Source organism: Humulus lupulus, chromosome 1 (genome assembly GCF_963169125.1).
Source record: "Humulus lupulus chromosome 1, drHumLupu1.1, whole genome shotgun sequence".
NCBI lineage: Eukaryota > Viridiplantae > Streptophyta > Magnoliopsida > Rosales > Cannabaceae > Humulus > Humulus lupulus.
Genome location: NC_084793.1, coordinates 190,684,569 through 190,701,965, shown reverse-complemented (window position 1 = coordinate 190,701,965; position 17,397 = coordinate 190,684,569). Strand labels below are relative to the sequence as shown.

Sequence of the window (17,397 nt, the reverse complement as noted above, 5' to 3'; positions counted from 1 at the left end):
GGCTGTGATCCCCTATAAATGAATATATGTGAGATTGTAAATGTATTTGTGTTTGGAGATATCTGGATAGGCATGTTTGTTCGTGCTGCTTTCGATTTCGTGTTTCACAATCTATCTATCTGTTATATTTGATGTGAAAGTCTGGCCTAAGGGAGTTGGTACTGATGTTAAGCATGCAAAACGCAGCCTGGCCTAAGCGAGTTGGGGTCAGCTAAATAACCAGAGGGCTCGGTCTAAGGGCGCCGACACTTAACTAATTATACTGAATAGTGAGATTGAATTACATGTTGGATTAAACTATTTATTATTACCTAGCTTGTTGTTTATGTTATGTTATTATTGACTTGATTGGTATGAATTTGTTATATATATAATGTTGTTTGTTTGTGAATGTGAATTAAGTATTCTTGCTGAGCCTCGGCTCACGGGTGCTATGTGGTGCAGGTAAGGGAAAGGGAAAGCTGACTAGCCGTGAGTTGAAGAGCTTTGGGGACGGTGTGTACATCAGCAGCTGCTCAACCGCCACGGCCGAGGATTGACAGGGACTAGTGCCAAAATTGTATTTTGCAACTTAGGTTGGCTTCAGTTGTATTTCTTTTTAAGGGTTGTAATTGCTTTGTAAACACCATTTTTGGGATCCCGTGTACAAACTCGTACTTTTAATGGACAAACAATTATTTATGATCAAAACTTTTTAACCCTAATCCGTTAATTGACCGTAGTAACACGTTTATGTCCAAACGACTTGATTAGCAAGTCTTGTACTATTTTAAATACACATTTTTAACGATCATGGCTATCTAGGGCGTTATAGATGTAATGACTTTGTATATTTTGTTCTAAAAAAATGATTTTATATTTGTACATATTTGTATTTTGTTCTTTTGGTGTGGAATTAATTCAAGTTAGTTGGTACATCTTTGCCCAAGATTGGAAATTTATTTATTTTTTTATAATTGATTTGTTTTTTTTTAATTTTGAATAAATAAGCTATGTATGGTACAACAATCTCCCAAAAGATATTGTTTAAGAGCAGATTTTTTTTTTGCACTGGCGTCATGGGAAGACAGTTCACAATATTATTGTTTATCCAAAAAAAAGCTGTGGATGACGTGGCAAGAATTTTCGACATGTGGCAGAGAAACTGCTCGCCTATCGACCAGAGATATTTCCGTATGAGAAGTTCAAGTTTTATATACGACCAGCCTGGTCGTATACTCCGTTTATTTATGAATAAATCTGTACAGTTGTAATGATATCCGAGAATATCTCTTCATTATGACCTGAAGGTCCATTTATTAAGGGAAGATATTATTGCTTGACTCATGTAACCCTCCTGGAGCCTATAAATATACAAGAAATAGCTCAAGGGGGGATCTTTTGATCTTTTTCCAAATTACATTATTATTATCCATCATTTGTATTGTTTTCTCCTTCTAAGGTCTGTGAAACTCAGGAACCCTAGTTCTTTGATCACACCTTTGAAGCTCAATATTAATAATAGTATCAAGTGGACGTAGGTCATTAGCAATCACTGGGGCCGAACCACTATAATTCTTTGTGTTCTTTATTTCCCATTAGATTGTTTTCTTAAGCTTTGTACTATTTTTCTGTCGTTTTCTTGACTCTGTGTCGTTGACCAAAACGAGGGTCAACATTCTGGTGCTTTCATTGAGAGCTTAACAAAAGAAGATCTAATGGTGAAAACTACCAAGAAGACTGGACAGGCTGCCGCTGCACCATCCCAGCCCCTTCCCCCAAATGTGGCTGAAGACGAACCTCATTTGGAGTTTGATGAGGAGGAGTTGGATTCTGAGACCCTGAAGACAACACTGGGGGTGTTGCAAGATGAGTTGGCCAAATTGAGGGCCAACCAAGAGAATGTTGCCGAGGTAATGGCGTCGCAGCAAAGGGAGATAGAGCGCCAACGCCAGGAGCTGAGCAAGCGGCAGGCAGAGATGGACCGTCGGCAGAGGGATGCCATGGCAACCCTTGAAGCAGCCATCCAGCTGGCTAGGAATCAGGCTGCGCCAGCCTCCCAGCCAGATCAGCCACCAAACGGGCCACCTCAAAGGGGCCCCAAATCCTAGTCCTCCGCTCCAGCCAATAAGCCCTCAGAGGCCGGAGCAGCCACCTATGCCTCAGGATGATGTCCCACCTAGGGATCCTGAGATGCAACCTCCGTCTCAGGCTGGTCGAGGCAATTCCCCGCACCCGAGGCAGAATAGGGCTGGGCAACAGCCCCGCAACCCTAGATGCCCAGGGGGTGAAGAGCCGCATCCACTGAGCAGGGGGCAACGTCCTTTTTCCAATAGAAGGAACTCAGAGACAGGCTCTGCAGTCAGAGGCCCCCCACGACATGACAATGCACGGGGACCCACCGAACAACATAGGCCTCCCCCTAACACTCGGGAAATGCCAGCCCAAGGAGGCAACATAGGGAATAGTCAGTCGCATCATAGCCAGCCACAGTTCAGAAAGGGCCACGACTACAATGAAGCCGATTAAGGCAGAGGAAATGCTGGTCGGAGGGACGAAGAAAGAGGTGGAGGCAGGAGCCCCCCACCTAGAGAAGACCGACCAGTAGGTTGTAACGCTTAGGGGCAGCTCAGACAGAATAACGTCTTTAGTCGGCTCGGAGCCAGCGAGCAGCGGCGAAGAGACGATGACTTGAGGGATGTACTCAACGACTGCCAATAAAGGCACGATGAGTACATTCCCCCGGCACCAGAGGCCCCAGCAATCCCAGAAGCTATTCAGGCTAAAATCGATTCCCTAAACCAGGCTATGCAGAAGCTATTCGGGGGGTTGACATCACACATTGAGTACGATCGAAGGATAGGCACCCCTTTCATACAGAGGATTGCTGTGGCAGAAACCCCCAGTAAGTTCAAGATGCCAACTCTGCCAAATTTCGATGGGTATGGAGACCCAGTATCTCATGTCAACAAGTTTGAGATACAAATGGACATTCAGAAAGTCTCTGAAGATGCTCATTGTAGGATCTTCCCAGCGACACTTTCTGATGCCGCCCAGGAGTGGTTCTTTAAGTTCCTTCCTGCAAGTATAGTATCCTGGGAGATGTTCGTGAATGAGTTTTATGGACAGTTCTACGCGGGTTGTATGCACCCCACTGAGGCGAATCAACTGGTCAAGATATGCCAGAAAGAGGGAGAGCCCCTGAAGGAATACGTTCAGCACTTCATGCGAGCCGCAGGTGGAGCCAAGACTGTGGGCGATGAAGGCAAGATGATGGCCCTAACTGCTGGGGTTAGGCGCCATTCTCACCTCTGGAGTAGCCTCAGAAAGCATGGGGTTAAAAGTACCCAAGAGTTTTTGGTTCGAGCTGATGGGTACATCAAGCTCCAGGACGCGATTGCCAATGAAGGGAAATCACCAGCAAAAGACAAGGGGCCCAAGGAAGAACCTGCCAAAGCCGCCAACGGGTCAAAGCCCAATGGCAACGGCAAAGGCAACAGGAATGGCCATAGTAAGAATGGTGGAAAGTGAGCGAACAGCGAACGCTCGACCTCCGAGATTAAGCGCCCCAAAGGTAATCGGTATGAACCGAAATTCACCAATTACACTGCCCTTGTTGGAAGCCGAGCCAAGGTTTACCAGGCGACCAGCTCGAGCGTGCCCTACAAACGACCCGCACTAATAAGGAAAGATATCTCCAAGAGAGATTCAACAAAGTTCTATCGTTTTCATAATGATTACGGGCACGACACCAATGAGTGTAACCAGCTGAAGGACGAAATTGAGTTCCTGATAAGACAGGGACATTTAAGGAGATATGTGCGAGATGCAGGAGGTTCTCAGCGAGAGGCTCAAGGTGGAAACGAGTCGGCGCCTACACACCAATGCTCACCACCTTTACAGCCAGCTCCCGTGGCAGGTACCCTACTCACCATCTGCGGAGGCCCACATCTTGCAGGAGATAGTGGGAAAGTGAGGGAACGATATGCTCGAACCCTGCTCCACGACCAGGACATCGAGATGATGAGTGTCGAGGATCGCGCACCAAAAAAGGCTCGAACAGAGGAGGAACTGATCACCTTCTCTGACGAAGATGCCCAGCACGTGCGATTCCCACACTCTGATCCGCTGGTCGTGGATGTACAGATCGCGAACATGATGGTGAAAAGGGTGTTGGTCGATACAAGAAGTTCAGTCAACATCCTGTATGAGTCCTCGCTGTTAAGGATGAAGTTGTCCGTGAAGGACCTGGAGCCGTGAAACCAAACCATTTATGGTTTTTCCGGAGAAGGGCTCACCCCAGTAGGGTCAATTAGACTCCCAGTCACAGCAGGCACTGCACCTGCTAAGAAGACATTACTCACTACTTTTATAGTAGTTGATTGTCCTTCAGCGTACAATGCTGTGATAGGGAGACCAATTCTGGTCGACCTGCAAGCTGTCACTTCTATATAGCACCTCGCTATGAAATTCCCAACGGACGCATGGGTAGGATGCGTGTTGGGAAACCAGAGGGAAGCGAGGGAATGCTACAACGCCTTGATCACCAAGGCAAAGAAGGGTGTATCGAGAGATGCCACTGGAAAGGAGTTACAAATGGAAACTGATGTTCAAGCCCGCTCAGGTGATAATCTCACCAAATAGGGCATTGCCCAAAGTGAGGATAGAGACTTAGATCCTCACTTTGGGGATTTTGAAGAAAAAGTGGGACCCATCGAGGACCTTGAAGAGGTCCAACTCGATGAGGAAAATCCGACCAGAGTTGTGAAATTCGGTAAAAACTTAGAGACAACAACAAAACAAGCACTGGTGGAGTTCTTAAGGAGGAACCATGATGTCTTTGCCTGGTCGCATAAAGACATGGTCGGAATAGATCCAGCAGTCATCAGCCATGTCCTAAACATCGACAAAAGCTTTCCACCAGTGCAACAAAAAAGAAGGCTGCTCGACAAAGATAGATCAAAGGCCTTGAAAGAGGAAGTTGAGAAGCTGAAGAAGAATGGATTCATCAGGGTGGAGTTTTATCCATCGTGGGTCTCTAATCCCGTACTCGTGCCCAAGTCAAATGGAAAGTGGCGTATGTGCATGGATTTTACAGACCTTAATAAAGCCTGCCCCAAAGACTGTTTCCCATTCCCGAGGATTGACCAGCTGGTCGATGCCACTGCAGGGCACGAGATCCTCTCATTCATGGATGCATACTCTAGGTATAATCAAATCAGTATGCATCCCCCTGATGAGGATCACACTAGCTTTCGAACTGATACAGGGCTCTACTGTTACAAGGTGATGCCCTTCGGTTTGAAAAACGTTGGTGCGACTTACCAGAGGCTCGTCAACCACATGTTTAAGGAGCTGATCGGCACAAACATGGAGGTTTACGTCGACGACATGCTGGTTAAGTCGAAGAAAGCAGAAGGGCATGTAAGGGATTTGCAGGAATGCTTCAATGTCCTGAATAAATATAGGATGAAGCTAAATCCCCTTAAATGCTCCTTCGGAGTAGGATCAGGGAAATTCTTGGGATTTATAGTTAACTCGAGAGGAATTGAAGCTAATCCCGAGAAAATAAAAGCCTTGATCGAGATGAAGTCGCCAGTGAAGATTAAGGATGTCCAAAGCCTGACCGGGAGGATTGCTGCTCTCAGTAGATTCATTTCGAAATCAATAGACAAGTGCGTCCCATTTTTCAATCTACTAAGAGGCAATAAGAAATTTGAATGGACAGATGAGTGTGAATAGGCCTTTCAAGAACTAAAAGCGCATATGGCGCAACCACCCATCCTGTCAAAGCCAGTCGATAAAGAGACTTTGTTCATCTACCTGGCAATCACTGACTACGCTGCTAGTGCTGTTCTAGTAAGAGAAGAAGAAGGTGTGCAGAAGGTTGTCTATTATGTAAGCAAAAGGGTGATCGGAGCAGAATTGAGGTATCCCCCCCATCAAAAGGTTAGCCTATTGTTTAGTTTTGGCCTCTAGGAAGTTGCGGCCTTACTTCCAAGCTCATCCAATTACAGTATTGACTGACCAGCCTCTTCGACAAGTCCTGCAAAAGCCAGAGGCTGCAGGAAGATTACTAAAGTGGGCAGTCGAACTCGGGAAGTTTGACATATCTTACATGCCGCGAACAGCGATAAAAGGGCAAGCCTTGGCTGACTTCATCGCCGAATTCACAGAGCTCGCGGGTGGCGAGCAGACTGAAGAGCCTAGCGAGCCTGAGTGTCAAATCCAAGCACCCTCATGGAAATTTTTTACAGACGGTTCATCCAACGAATCCCACGCAGGAGCTGGAGTGATATTGATAACGCCGGAAGGGCATCGATTTCACTGTGCAATTAGATTTGACATCGCTGCTTCTAACAATGAGACCGAATATGAAGCATTACTCGCTAGATTGCGGTTAGCCAAGGATATGAACATAAAAGTGCTCGACATCTATAGCGATTCTCAACTGGTGGTGAACCAAGTCTTGGGAGAGTATCAGATGCGAGGTTTGAAGATGGTCGCCTATCTGAACAAAGCAAAGGATCTGTTAGCCCAGTTCGACAGATACAGTCTCCAGCAAGTACCTCGCGATCAGAATTCCAACGAGGACGCTTTGCGAAGTTGGCAAGTGCAAAAGATGCTGATACTCTGAACATAGTACCAGTCGAGCGGCTATCAGTACCAAGCATCCAAGCAACAGAAACCACTCTGGTCATACAGATGGTAGATACGTGGATGGCACCTTATGTAGAGTTTCTGTCAAGCGGCATGTTACCAGCAGACAGAAACAAAGCCAGGACCCTTCAGTGGCAAGCTACTAGGTATATCCTGGTCGATGGGATCCTGTACCGAAGGGGATACTCACTGCCACTCCTCAGATGTGTTACAAAGGAGAAAGACAAAGATTTAATGAAAGAGGTGCAAGAGGGCTTTTGCGGGGACCACGCTGGGGGGAAAAGTCTGTCAAAAAAAGATCATAAGGCAGGGCTATTTCTGGCCAACCATGAATGAAGACTCAATGGAGTTCGTGCGGAGATGTGACAAGTGTCAGAGATTTTCTAAAATCCCACGAGCAGCTCCCAACGAGTTAAAGCAGATGCAGAGTCCATGGCCCTTCGAAGTTTGGGGAATAAATCTAATCAGATCTTTGCCTACAAGGAAAGGTGGTGTAACGTATGCAGTGGTTGCCGTTGACTACTTCACCAAATGGGCCAAGGCTGAGCCATTCGCAACCATAACAACCAAGAAAGTGCTTGACTTCGTAGTCAAGAACATCATTTGTCGCTATGGATTACCAAGGAAGATAGTCTCAAATAACGGCACCCAGTTTGACAGTGATCTATTCACGGACTTCTGCAAACGGCATGATACTATCAAAAGCTTTTCTTCAGTCGCTCATCCCCAAGCGAATGGGCAAGTCGAAGCAGTTAACAAAACAATGAAGGATACCCTGAAGAAAAGACTTGAGGAAGCTAAGGGAGCATGGCTAGAGCAGTTTCCTAAAGTTCTTTTGGTCGTACAGAACTTCCCACCGAACAGCAATAGGTCATACCCTGTTTTCCTTGGCATACAGGTATGAAGCTATGTTGCCTATCGAGTTAGATCCACTATCCCACCGCAGATTGACATACGACCAAGACTCTAACAGCTAGCTATTGATGGAATCCGTGGACTCAATTGATGAAAGGCGTGAACAAGCCCAGCTCCGAGTAGCTGCGTACCAGCAGAAGGTCGCCTGGTATTTCAACTCTAAAGTAAGAGAAATAAAATTCAATGTTGGAGACCTTGTACTTCGAAGAGTTTTCCTTAACACCCATGACCAATCTGCTGGAGTACTCGGGCCTAATTGGGAAGGGCCATACCACATTGATGAGGTCCTTCACCCAGGCACTTATAAACTTGCACGCTTAAACGGAGATCTCGTTCCTCGCTATTGGAATGGAGAACACCTGCGCAAGTATTACCAATAAACAATTCTTCTTAAAGAATTGGCTTGTATAAATTTTACTTTTTACATGTTTTGAACAAATATAAGATCTTATTGATCACTCGTGCAGACATGTTTAGCCATTTATTACGAGAAATAAAAGGGACTGTGCTCAGCCAGTCATTTCTTGCCAACTATTGTATTTATTACAAGTATTTGCTCACTACGTGTGTTGTTTTGCTTTATTATAATGCTAATCATATTGCTACGAGTAGTAATGTTCGAGCAGGTTCTAGTTAAGGCAAGTGACCAAGGACCTAAAGCTCCCCGATCACTTGGGGGTGCATATAAGGTACAAGTAAGCAAAGCATATCGTGAAAAGGTATGTAAACACATGAGAAGAATAAGTGAAAGCATGCTAGGGCACTTAGAGTATTTTTCAAAATTTTGTTATTTTTTAAAATCAAACCAAAGTGTTATGCTAAGTTCGGTCATGCGAACAGATGTTATAATAATATGCAAATATATTATAGTATCAAAACGAATCCTTTTACACCACGAGCAGTCGCTGCTCGGATGTAATTGTTCAAATAAAAGTAAAAGCTGCCCACGCAGCAAACAAAAATTATATTGTCTTTACATCACAACCCGTAGGTCGTGTAGTTAAAAAGATGAAATATAAGCAGAAAAGACTAAGGAGCTCAAGGGTTTTGAGGAGCTGGAGGATCTTGGGGAGCGTGTCCTAAAAAAGTGTCCCGTAAAGCATATTTTGTAGTAGTGGTGGTACATGAGACGACAATTTTATTTGAACTGTCATCTTCTACTAGTACATGATCCTACACTGCATGATACAACATTATCAGAACTGTTGTATGAACATTTTTACCCTAGTTTAAAACAGTGGTACCACGTCAATTTTTTAGTAGTGAAGATCAAGATGACAATTGAAGACTCAATGTCGAGCTTGTTTTTCATTGTACAATTAATGCCCTAAATAGAGTGTCATTGGTTAATAGATGAGCAATTGTTGTTGTTAAATCTGCTTTGATTCTTTAATGCTCTTTCTAAAACTAACAAAGCTATCGCAACCAAACTCTTCTATATTTGACTCTTTCAAAGGGCAGAATAAAAACTATTATGAGTTAAAAGTAATCACATCATAGAAATAGAAAGCAAATATTTTATATATCTTTGATAACTATATATGACAAAGCGTGTGTTTTTCATAGTTGGTTTGGATGTGATACAAAACCCGATTGTCACATGCTCCTTTGATTTTAATGAGCTCTCCCTTCATGTAAGTTTATTGCTTTCCTTTTATTTTGTGTACTTTCTATAATATCATGCCTTTTATGAACTAGTACTATACTAATCTTGTTGGTAATGGAGAATCATCTAAGATATCTCTCCAAATAATGAAGAATTACAAAATCACATAACTCAACTATCATCCTAAATTGTATATTTGCATTTAATTTACTGATTTCTTTGTTGCATATTGCCGTAGTGAAATCAGTGTACTCTCTGTATATTATTTTACTTTTTAAAAAGTAATTAATAACATGATATTCTCTTTTCTAGTTGAGCGAAAAGAGCACAAAAATATCATATGCACATCGATAAAACCATTATGCATAAAATTTGAGAGAAAAAATGAGGTGCAAAATAAATATTATTGGACAGTAACACCTAATTAAGCAATGCATGCATTAATTGTCTTAAAACATGTGCCAAGTGAAAAAAGTAACACAGTTACCTCAAAAATGTAATTTGATCCAATGTTACAAGAACAAAAACACAAAATACTAATATTGTTCGAAAGGGACATGCATAGTCAATTTTGCGTGCTTTCGTTGGCGGAAGCGGCGGCGGTAATCTCAACAGGTTCGGCCGATTTGATAGTACCAAGTGCAAAATACTCAGAAATAACTTCTAATGGCATGCCCTTTGTCTCAGGAACCTTGAGATAAACGAATACCCATGCGAGGATGCAACCAACAGCATAAATGCTAAACACTCCAGCGAGCCCAATCCATTCGAAGAGAATGGGAAACGAATAAGTTATGAGAATATTTGCACACCAATATGTCGTTGCACATATAGTAATACATAAGCCCCGCACACGAGTAGGGAATATCTCTGAGCATAGGGTGTTTGGAATTGAACCAAAAGCCATCACGAACGAACATAAGTAGATTACAACACTTGGAGTGGAGATTATTGCAGTCATGATAGTCCCCAACTTGAAAAAGCTGCTAATCACTAGTAAACTAAGAGACACTATAAGCACAGGTACGGTGTAGAGTAGCAATGCCCTGCAAAAATAATCAAATCATCAGTTTTGAAATGCCAATAAATATTGCTAGCTAAGTAATATAATTGTGACTATATTGGTCAAGTATATATCCATGCATGTGATGTAAGACTTGTTAGATTACTGTATATATCATGAGTTTAGTCACGTCTTTATATATATAAGACTTCATGGACTAAAACTCTAGGGTCATGTATTATTTTCCTTTTGCAATTATTATATTTTGATCAAACGTTTGTGGTTTAGTTCTGAAAAGGAGAATTTACCTTCTACCAGATATATCCATCAACCGCATGCAAACAACAATGGCAGGAAGCATCAAGAACGTTATTATTGAATTTAAAAGCAAAGACGCAGAAATGAGATTCATCCCCATATTTGTTAGAAGTACGGCTACGCCTGCTTCCTCTAGAATTTGCGGAGCGTAGTACAGAACTCCATTTATGCCAGACATCTGATGTATACAAATCACCAAGAGAAATAAAAACACACACACACAAGACTGAGTTAATCATTTGTTTGTTTACGACATAATTGAGTTATTTGGGATAGATGTCCTAACCCCCTCAGGGAAACTATATCGGTTGCATAATTATTTAAAAAGCATTGCAATTTAAGTTAAATATATAATGTATAGTTAACATAACTCCCAAAATACACAAACACCACTACAAAACAGACCGTAGGAATTCTAAGAATATGTGCATAGCACCACTCTAGCTAGTGTACAACTTGGGCTATTGAGGATTTTTTTCCTTGAAGTATGACTTATATATTATTGTACCCGTTCATTTTTTTGGACCCTTAATAATTCCTCCGAATTATTTACATTATTGTAAAATAAGATTTTCGTCTAATTTTGTCTAATGCAACTAAAGATATGCTAACGTGACTTTTGTCCAAATTTAGTGTAATTTTTTAATTTAAATTTATTAATTTTTAATAAAAAATGTTTTAATATTTTTAAATTACACATGTGGTGGTGACGTGGTCAAGACACATCAACAAGCAAAGAGTCTCACGTCAGCATGCCATTACAACATTCAGAATAGTTTGAGAAATTTTTAACTGCCGTAAAAAATAAAAGACACTATAATGTATAATTCATAGCTTGGGAGCAAAAATCATAAACATCCTTGTTTGTAGCAATAGAACTTCGAATATTAGTTAAATTCTTCTGAAACCAATACAAAAAATAAATTGGAAATACAAAAATTATAAAAAAAGTTGTTTTAATTCAATTTTCTTTTTAGGAAGTTTTAATTCAATTTTTCAACACGTAAAAATTCATAGAAAAACACTGTATAAATGTTTTTTTTATCTATTTATATGTATATAATAATATATTTGCACATATATATATGTATATTTAAAATATATTTTTATATAAATACGAATTTTGCCCATCAAACTTTTCATAGATAGTTTATATATATATATAAATATATATACTTTTCATAAATATATATATATATATTAAAAAAATTAACAGTACCTACGTAAGAAATAATACAACTAAAGTAGTCATTATTACCTGCTGAAAAATCTGAAGTCCAATTCCAACAGCCAAAGCCCGCCGTACTCCTGGCTCCATAAGATCACTCCAACTCACCGCTTTAACAACATCTTTCTGCGATTCCATATTGAGAACCGGTTCTATCCCACCATCTTCTTGAGGACACATTTTGATTGGTCCTTGGGGACCAATAGCCGAATGACTAACTAAGGCAGCCACCGGAACCACTACTTCACTCTCTTCCGGAACTGCAGCTGGGACTGAGATGATCGATCCGTTACGAGAGGGCGCCGTTATGGCCTCCTGGCGCAGAAAGATTCTTTGCAGCTCTCCTTCCTTGTTCCCATCTTCGCCTACTCGCTCGCTCCACCTCCACGCTATTTGCCAACCGGCTCCTATGTTCGCACTGTGGCTCACTACTTCACCTGCATTATTATTCCCTTCTATGCAAAGGCTGCTGTTTCGTCTTACTCCTAGCACTTGACTTCCTCGCGGGCTTGATCTTTGGTCATGGGACAGCAATGGGCTTCTCAAATCCTCTTCCACTCCTTCTGTATCTACTTCATAGTCATCACTGTCATCACTGCGCGCACAAAATGAACAAGAATACTACATGCATGCCACCATATATATATTTATGTAGTCATTGAACAATATTAAAACAATCATATAGGAATGATACAAGTCTAATTTTTTTATTATGTTATTATTACAATAGATACAAAATTACATAAATAATAATGCATGCGTATTAATTAGTGTGCTATTACTGTATGTGTGAGATCAGCTTTTAAAGGGAACAAATAAAGAGTACTAATTAGGGTAAAAAAGTATCATTACATTGGTTGATTCTCCTCATCCCAGTGCTCATGATGAGGTTGTTGATCCGCTCCGGAGAAAATGTTGCTTCCTAGGGTACTACTCTCGGGGACTTTCTCATGTATGCTGCCGAAGAGAGCGACTAAAGGATCCACCTCAAGAGTGAGGCTGCTTCCTTGATGAGAAGTCAACAAGAGACTTCGTCCTTTGCCTACAGGTTTGGCCACCCATGATTGACCGCTATCAGGGCCGTAGATTCTTATTTGATCATTTCCTCCATTGTTTGGTTCCCGATTAGGATTCAAGATGTCATTAGCGGGGGCTATTACGTATTCCTCCACGGATGATTTTCCTCCAGGTTTAAGACCCTCAACCAGCAAGGCCAACTCCGCCATAAGCACTATTTTAATTACATTAAATTAGTATGGAATGTATTACATAACAAATACAATATTAATAGCTAGCACACACCATTAATTTATCACGAAAAATATATTGATACCTTTTTATAAGATCGGTTCCACGACCCTTGACAAAATGTTAATTAGCTAGGACAAGACCATAAAGTACGCACTAGTTCCACTATGTAACGTGACAAATAAACCATACTAAATTCCTTCATTTTCGATCTCCACTTAGGCTTAATTACCAAAAAAGAGTTTCATAAGAGAAACATATGTACCTATTATATCTTCTTTAATCGCCCATTAGCACCGACAACATATAGGATTTGATTGATACAAAGCAGTTCGTTCTACCTCCCGCGTCGACCACAACGCCTCTATATACTAATTAATAAGGTAGAAGAGCAGGTATTATATATACGTACGTACCATTATCATCAGTGATGCCCCGGAGTGTCTTCAAGACTTGTTTGGCCTCATCTATTCTTCCCTTGCTCACGAGCCATCTTGGAGATTCAGGCAAGTAAAACACAATCAAAGCGAAGTACAAAAACGATGGCAGACAAAGAATTGCCAGCATCAATCTCCAGCTGAAAGACGCCGTCAATGACACCCCAAACACCATCGAAGACGACAAACACATCCCGCTGGATCCCATAAACTGTGGCAATGTATTCAGTGATCCCCTGATATCGGACGGCGCCGTTTCGGAGATGTAAATGGGGACAAGAGTAACCACGAAACCAGTACCAAACCCGTTGAGCAGTCTAGCTAACAGAAGAACATAAACATTTGGAGACCAGGACATTATTAGGCCGCTAACAAGATACAACACCGAGGAAATTAAAAGCATGGGACGTCGGCCGATCCGATCAGAGACACCGCCGGAGATGGTTGTGCTTAGTATGCCCCCAATGAGAGCTATGGCTATTACTAGCCCTTCCATTTGAGTCTTTAAAAGGAACTCCTGTCTTATGTAAATGACGGTGCCTGCGAAACATTTATTTATATAGATATGTTATGGTAGAGGGATATTTGCAAGAAAATAAATTAAGAGTACAGCATAATAACAAAGACAAACAGAATAATATATATAAATATACATAGGACAATTTTTATATTGTGTTTAGCAGAATTGGGAGGACTTTCAGTATTATCGACCTGTGAACAGTTTTTGACGCGATTTTTGTTATGACAGTGTATATTATAGTTATTTACAGCATTCTAAAAATTTTCAGAAAATTCCGAATACTTTACATTACTGAAAACTAAGTTCAAACATGTTGTTGCACGCGTTACTAATTTTTTTAATGCGTGGAAAACAACATAGTTTTCGGTACTGTAAACTATTCAGAATTTTCTGAAAATTTGCAAGATGCTCTAAATAGCTACAATATATACGGTCATAAAAAAATCGCGCTGAAAACGGTTCACTGATGGCTTAAAGTGAAGCCCCTATAATTTTTTTTCATATATATATTTATGAAATCAGTCTCATGTTGTAAATTACAATACCAAGAATTTTAATCAAATTTGGAAAGACATGAAGAAAGTGTTAGGTCTGGTTTGGAGGAAAAATTTCATAAAATAAAATTTGATAAGAGAATATTTTTTTAATATATATTTTTTATATAGATACTTACAATTGTAATAAATTTAAAAAAATTATACTATGTTTAAGTTTTAATTTTTTTTAGAAAAAAAGTTCTTAATTTATTGATTCAACGTGAGAAAATGGAATATTTAAGAATTCATTTTTTTTCAATTCAAGATCCAATCAAAGTCTTAAAAATAACTACTAAGGCAATTAGGTGGTGGTAATATATTTGTAAAGTTCATATGAAATATGAAATGTGTAGTTCAAGAATTTTATTATGTTCATATTTAAAGTATTATCAAATTTATGCGTATTATTGTGATTATGATCAATGGTCGGACCCCAATGCTTAACAACCATTCAAATTCTTCGATATTTTTTTTTCACATTTCTCAAGTTTATTACATAGTTAATTAGCAAGATACAAAAAATGTGATAAGGGAAAAAATGGATCATAAACTATGGAAAAAAGGAACCCTTTCTTGACATAGACCATTAATTAGTATTAATTGCATAGGAATTTTTTTTATAATTCATAATTGAATTATGCCATATTACTGATGTTATTTGAAAAATAGTTTATCTTTTCTGGCCAGAAAAAATTTCTGTTTTTATTTATAGCTAAATGCATAAGATAAGTAGACTTCTTTTGTTGTTTGGATAAAGAAAAAATAATTTTAAAGTGTTTGAATATTAATTAAAAAAGATTTTTTATGAGTTAATTAGGAATAATAAAATTATTATAATTTAAAACATAGATAGGAATCCTAACTTCTACCAAAAAAAAAAAAAAAATCAAGCACTTTTTAATTTTTTTACCACAAATATTTTCAAAAGTAATTTTTTAATCCTAAAAGTTAAAGGCAGCCTAAAATAAGCTTAACAGAACTATTTCTTTGAAGGTAAGAGCTATCATTTTATGTCTATATAGATATATATATAGATTCCTTAAAAAATGTATATTATTTTATGCAATTAATTAAAGATGTCGACCTTTGGTTGGTTAGGTCTTTGAAAGCCACTTTTGAGTTTTTAAAACTTAACAATACTTTCTTAAAAAAAAAAAAAGCTTAAATACACTTTAAGAGTTCATAAGAGTTCAGTTGGATTTTCAATACACTTCAACTTTTGACTCTAAATTTTTTGTTGAGGGGAAGCTAATATTTGTAGTTTCTTGATAAAGAAAGAGTTTTGAGAATTCCAAAGCCAAAAACATAAATTTTAATGATTTATATATCCAAATAATTCTAATTACATAATACATTCTGCAAGTATTATGCACTGCTTTTTTTCTTATTTCTAGGGCTCCAACAGTATAAACTATCTCATTTTTCTACCGGTGATGATGTATATTTCTCGACCAAATTCAAATATAGTTATTTAGTCTCTGAATTTAAATTTAGGTAAACTTATCATAGATCTTAATTAATTTATATATATCAAGAAATAATGAGAGAGAGAAAAACATTACACAGAAAAAAGAAATGCAAAGAGTTGAGACCAGCAGATTCTGGAGGACTGTAATATAGGATTCGTTGTTTCATTAAAGATGGATTGTTTATACTTTAATATACTCATTAAATAAATACTGTATACATAGGAGTGATGACATACCAGCAATGACTGCACTATCCCATCCCTGTATCATATTTCCTAGGGTTGCCACAATAGAGACTGCTATAGCTCCCTTCATTCTGATCGGAATAACCTCCTGCCTCCCTGCCTAACTTTTCTATTGATTTTGGATTTCAAGATTTGAATTACTTATCAATAGGTTTGATAAGCATTTTCGGATCTAGATTCCGTTGTTAGTCTATGAGTAGGAAATGGTGGAGTTTATTTTTGTTAAAATTGATAAGGTCATAATATATGTTGGATTATAATTTAATTTCATAATTAATTTAATATTTAAGTCCAATAAATATATATATCACATTTAGGAATACTGTTAAGATTTGACTAATTTGAGAATAAATAAGATATTTAAATTTATTTGAATAATTTAATTTATATATATAAATATATTTTTTTTGAAGCAATCAATTTATATATATTTATTACATACATACAGTAGGGGCATTCTGCTGTGCTTTCTTTGATTCGATTACTGCCGTAGGTATTTTTGATTGCACTGCCATGTGCTTAATTAATTTGGTGGCCATGGTTTTATAAGTTTTCGTATCCTATTATATACTGATAGCCAATATAACCTTTTGATTGAAAAATTAGTTTAATGATTATACTTAATCCCATTTTTCTTTTTTTGTTTTTTACTTCCTATTATATGTATAATATATATATCTATATATATATATCAAGTAAATATCCTATTTCCATTAAATCTTTTTTTGCTTTCTTGTATTCTACTACTACTTGAACAGTAAATTTATTTTCTTTTTTTTTTATTGTTCATTTTCCATGGAAATGTGTCAAAATTATATAAATATCTTTATATATTATAAATATGAGTTTAATTAAAATTGTTGGTTTCTATAAAATCCTAAGTTAGCTGACATTTTTAATAAATATATTTTATTATTTAATTGGTTATTTTGAAATTATTGGGTAAGTGGATTGTGTCTCTTTTTGGTAAGAATAAATTCTTTATTAAGTGTCATTTATGTAGAGTCAAGTTTCATTTTTTATTTATGGCAAGCTTGTCTAGAATAAGTATGTATATTATAGAAATATTTTATGCATATTTTCCTTAATTTTAATTGGTTTAAAAAGAGGAAACTGAATGATGCTTTGTGCTCAAGGAAGGAAATTTTGAAATGAACCTGGTTGGGATTTAAGTCCACGTTCGTCCATTTTCTTGATCCTACAAAATGATTCTCTGGCTCATCTGGAAAATCC

General features: G+C 38.5%; 1 protein-coding gene across 1 annotated transcript; it reads right to left on the bottom strand.

The window, feature by feature from the left end:
• Window positions 1-9,551: 9,551 nt before the first annotated feature.
• LOC133823996 (monosaccharide-sensing protein 2-like) lies at window positions 9,552-16,341 on the bottom strand. The gene is made up of 6 exons (XM_062256859.1): window positions 16,156-16,341; window positions 13,374-13,934; window positions 12,562-12,940; window positions 11,740-12,304; window positions 10,472-10,659; window positions 9,552-10,206 (listed from the first exon to the last, which is right to left on the bottom strand). The coding sequence occupies exons 1-6, from the start codon at window positions 16,232-16,234 to the stop codon at window positions 9,726-9,728; spliced, it is 2,253 nt and encodes a 750-aa protein (XP_062112843.1). The 5' UTR covers window positions 16,235-16,341; the 3' UTR covers window positions 9,552-9,725.
• Window positions 16,342-17,397: the final 1,056 nt, after the last annotated feature.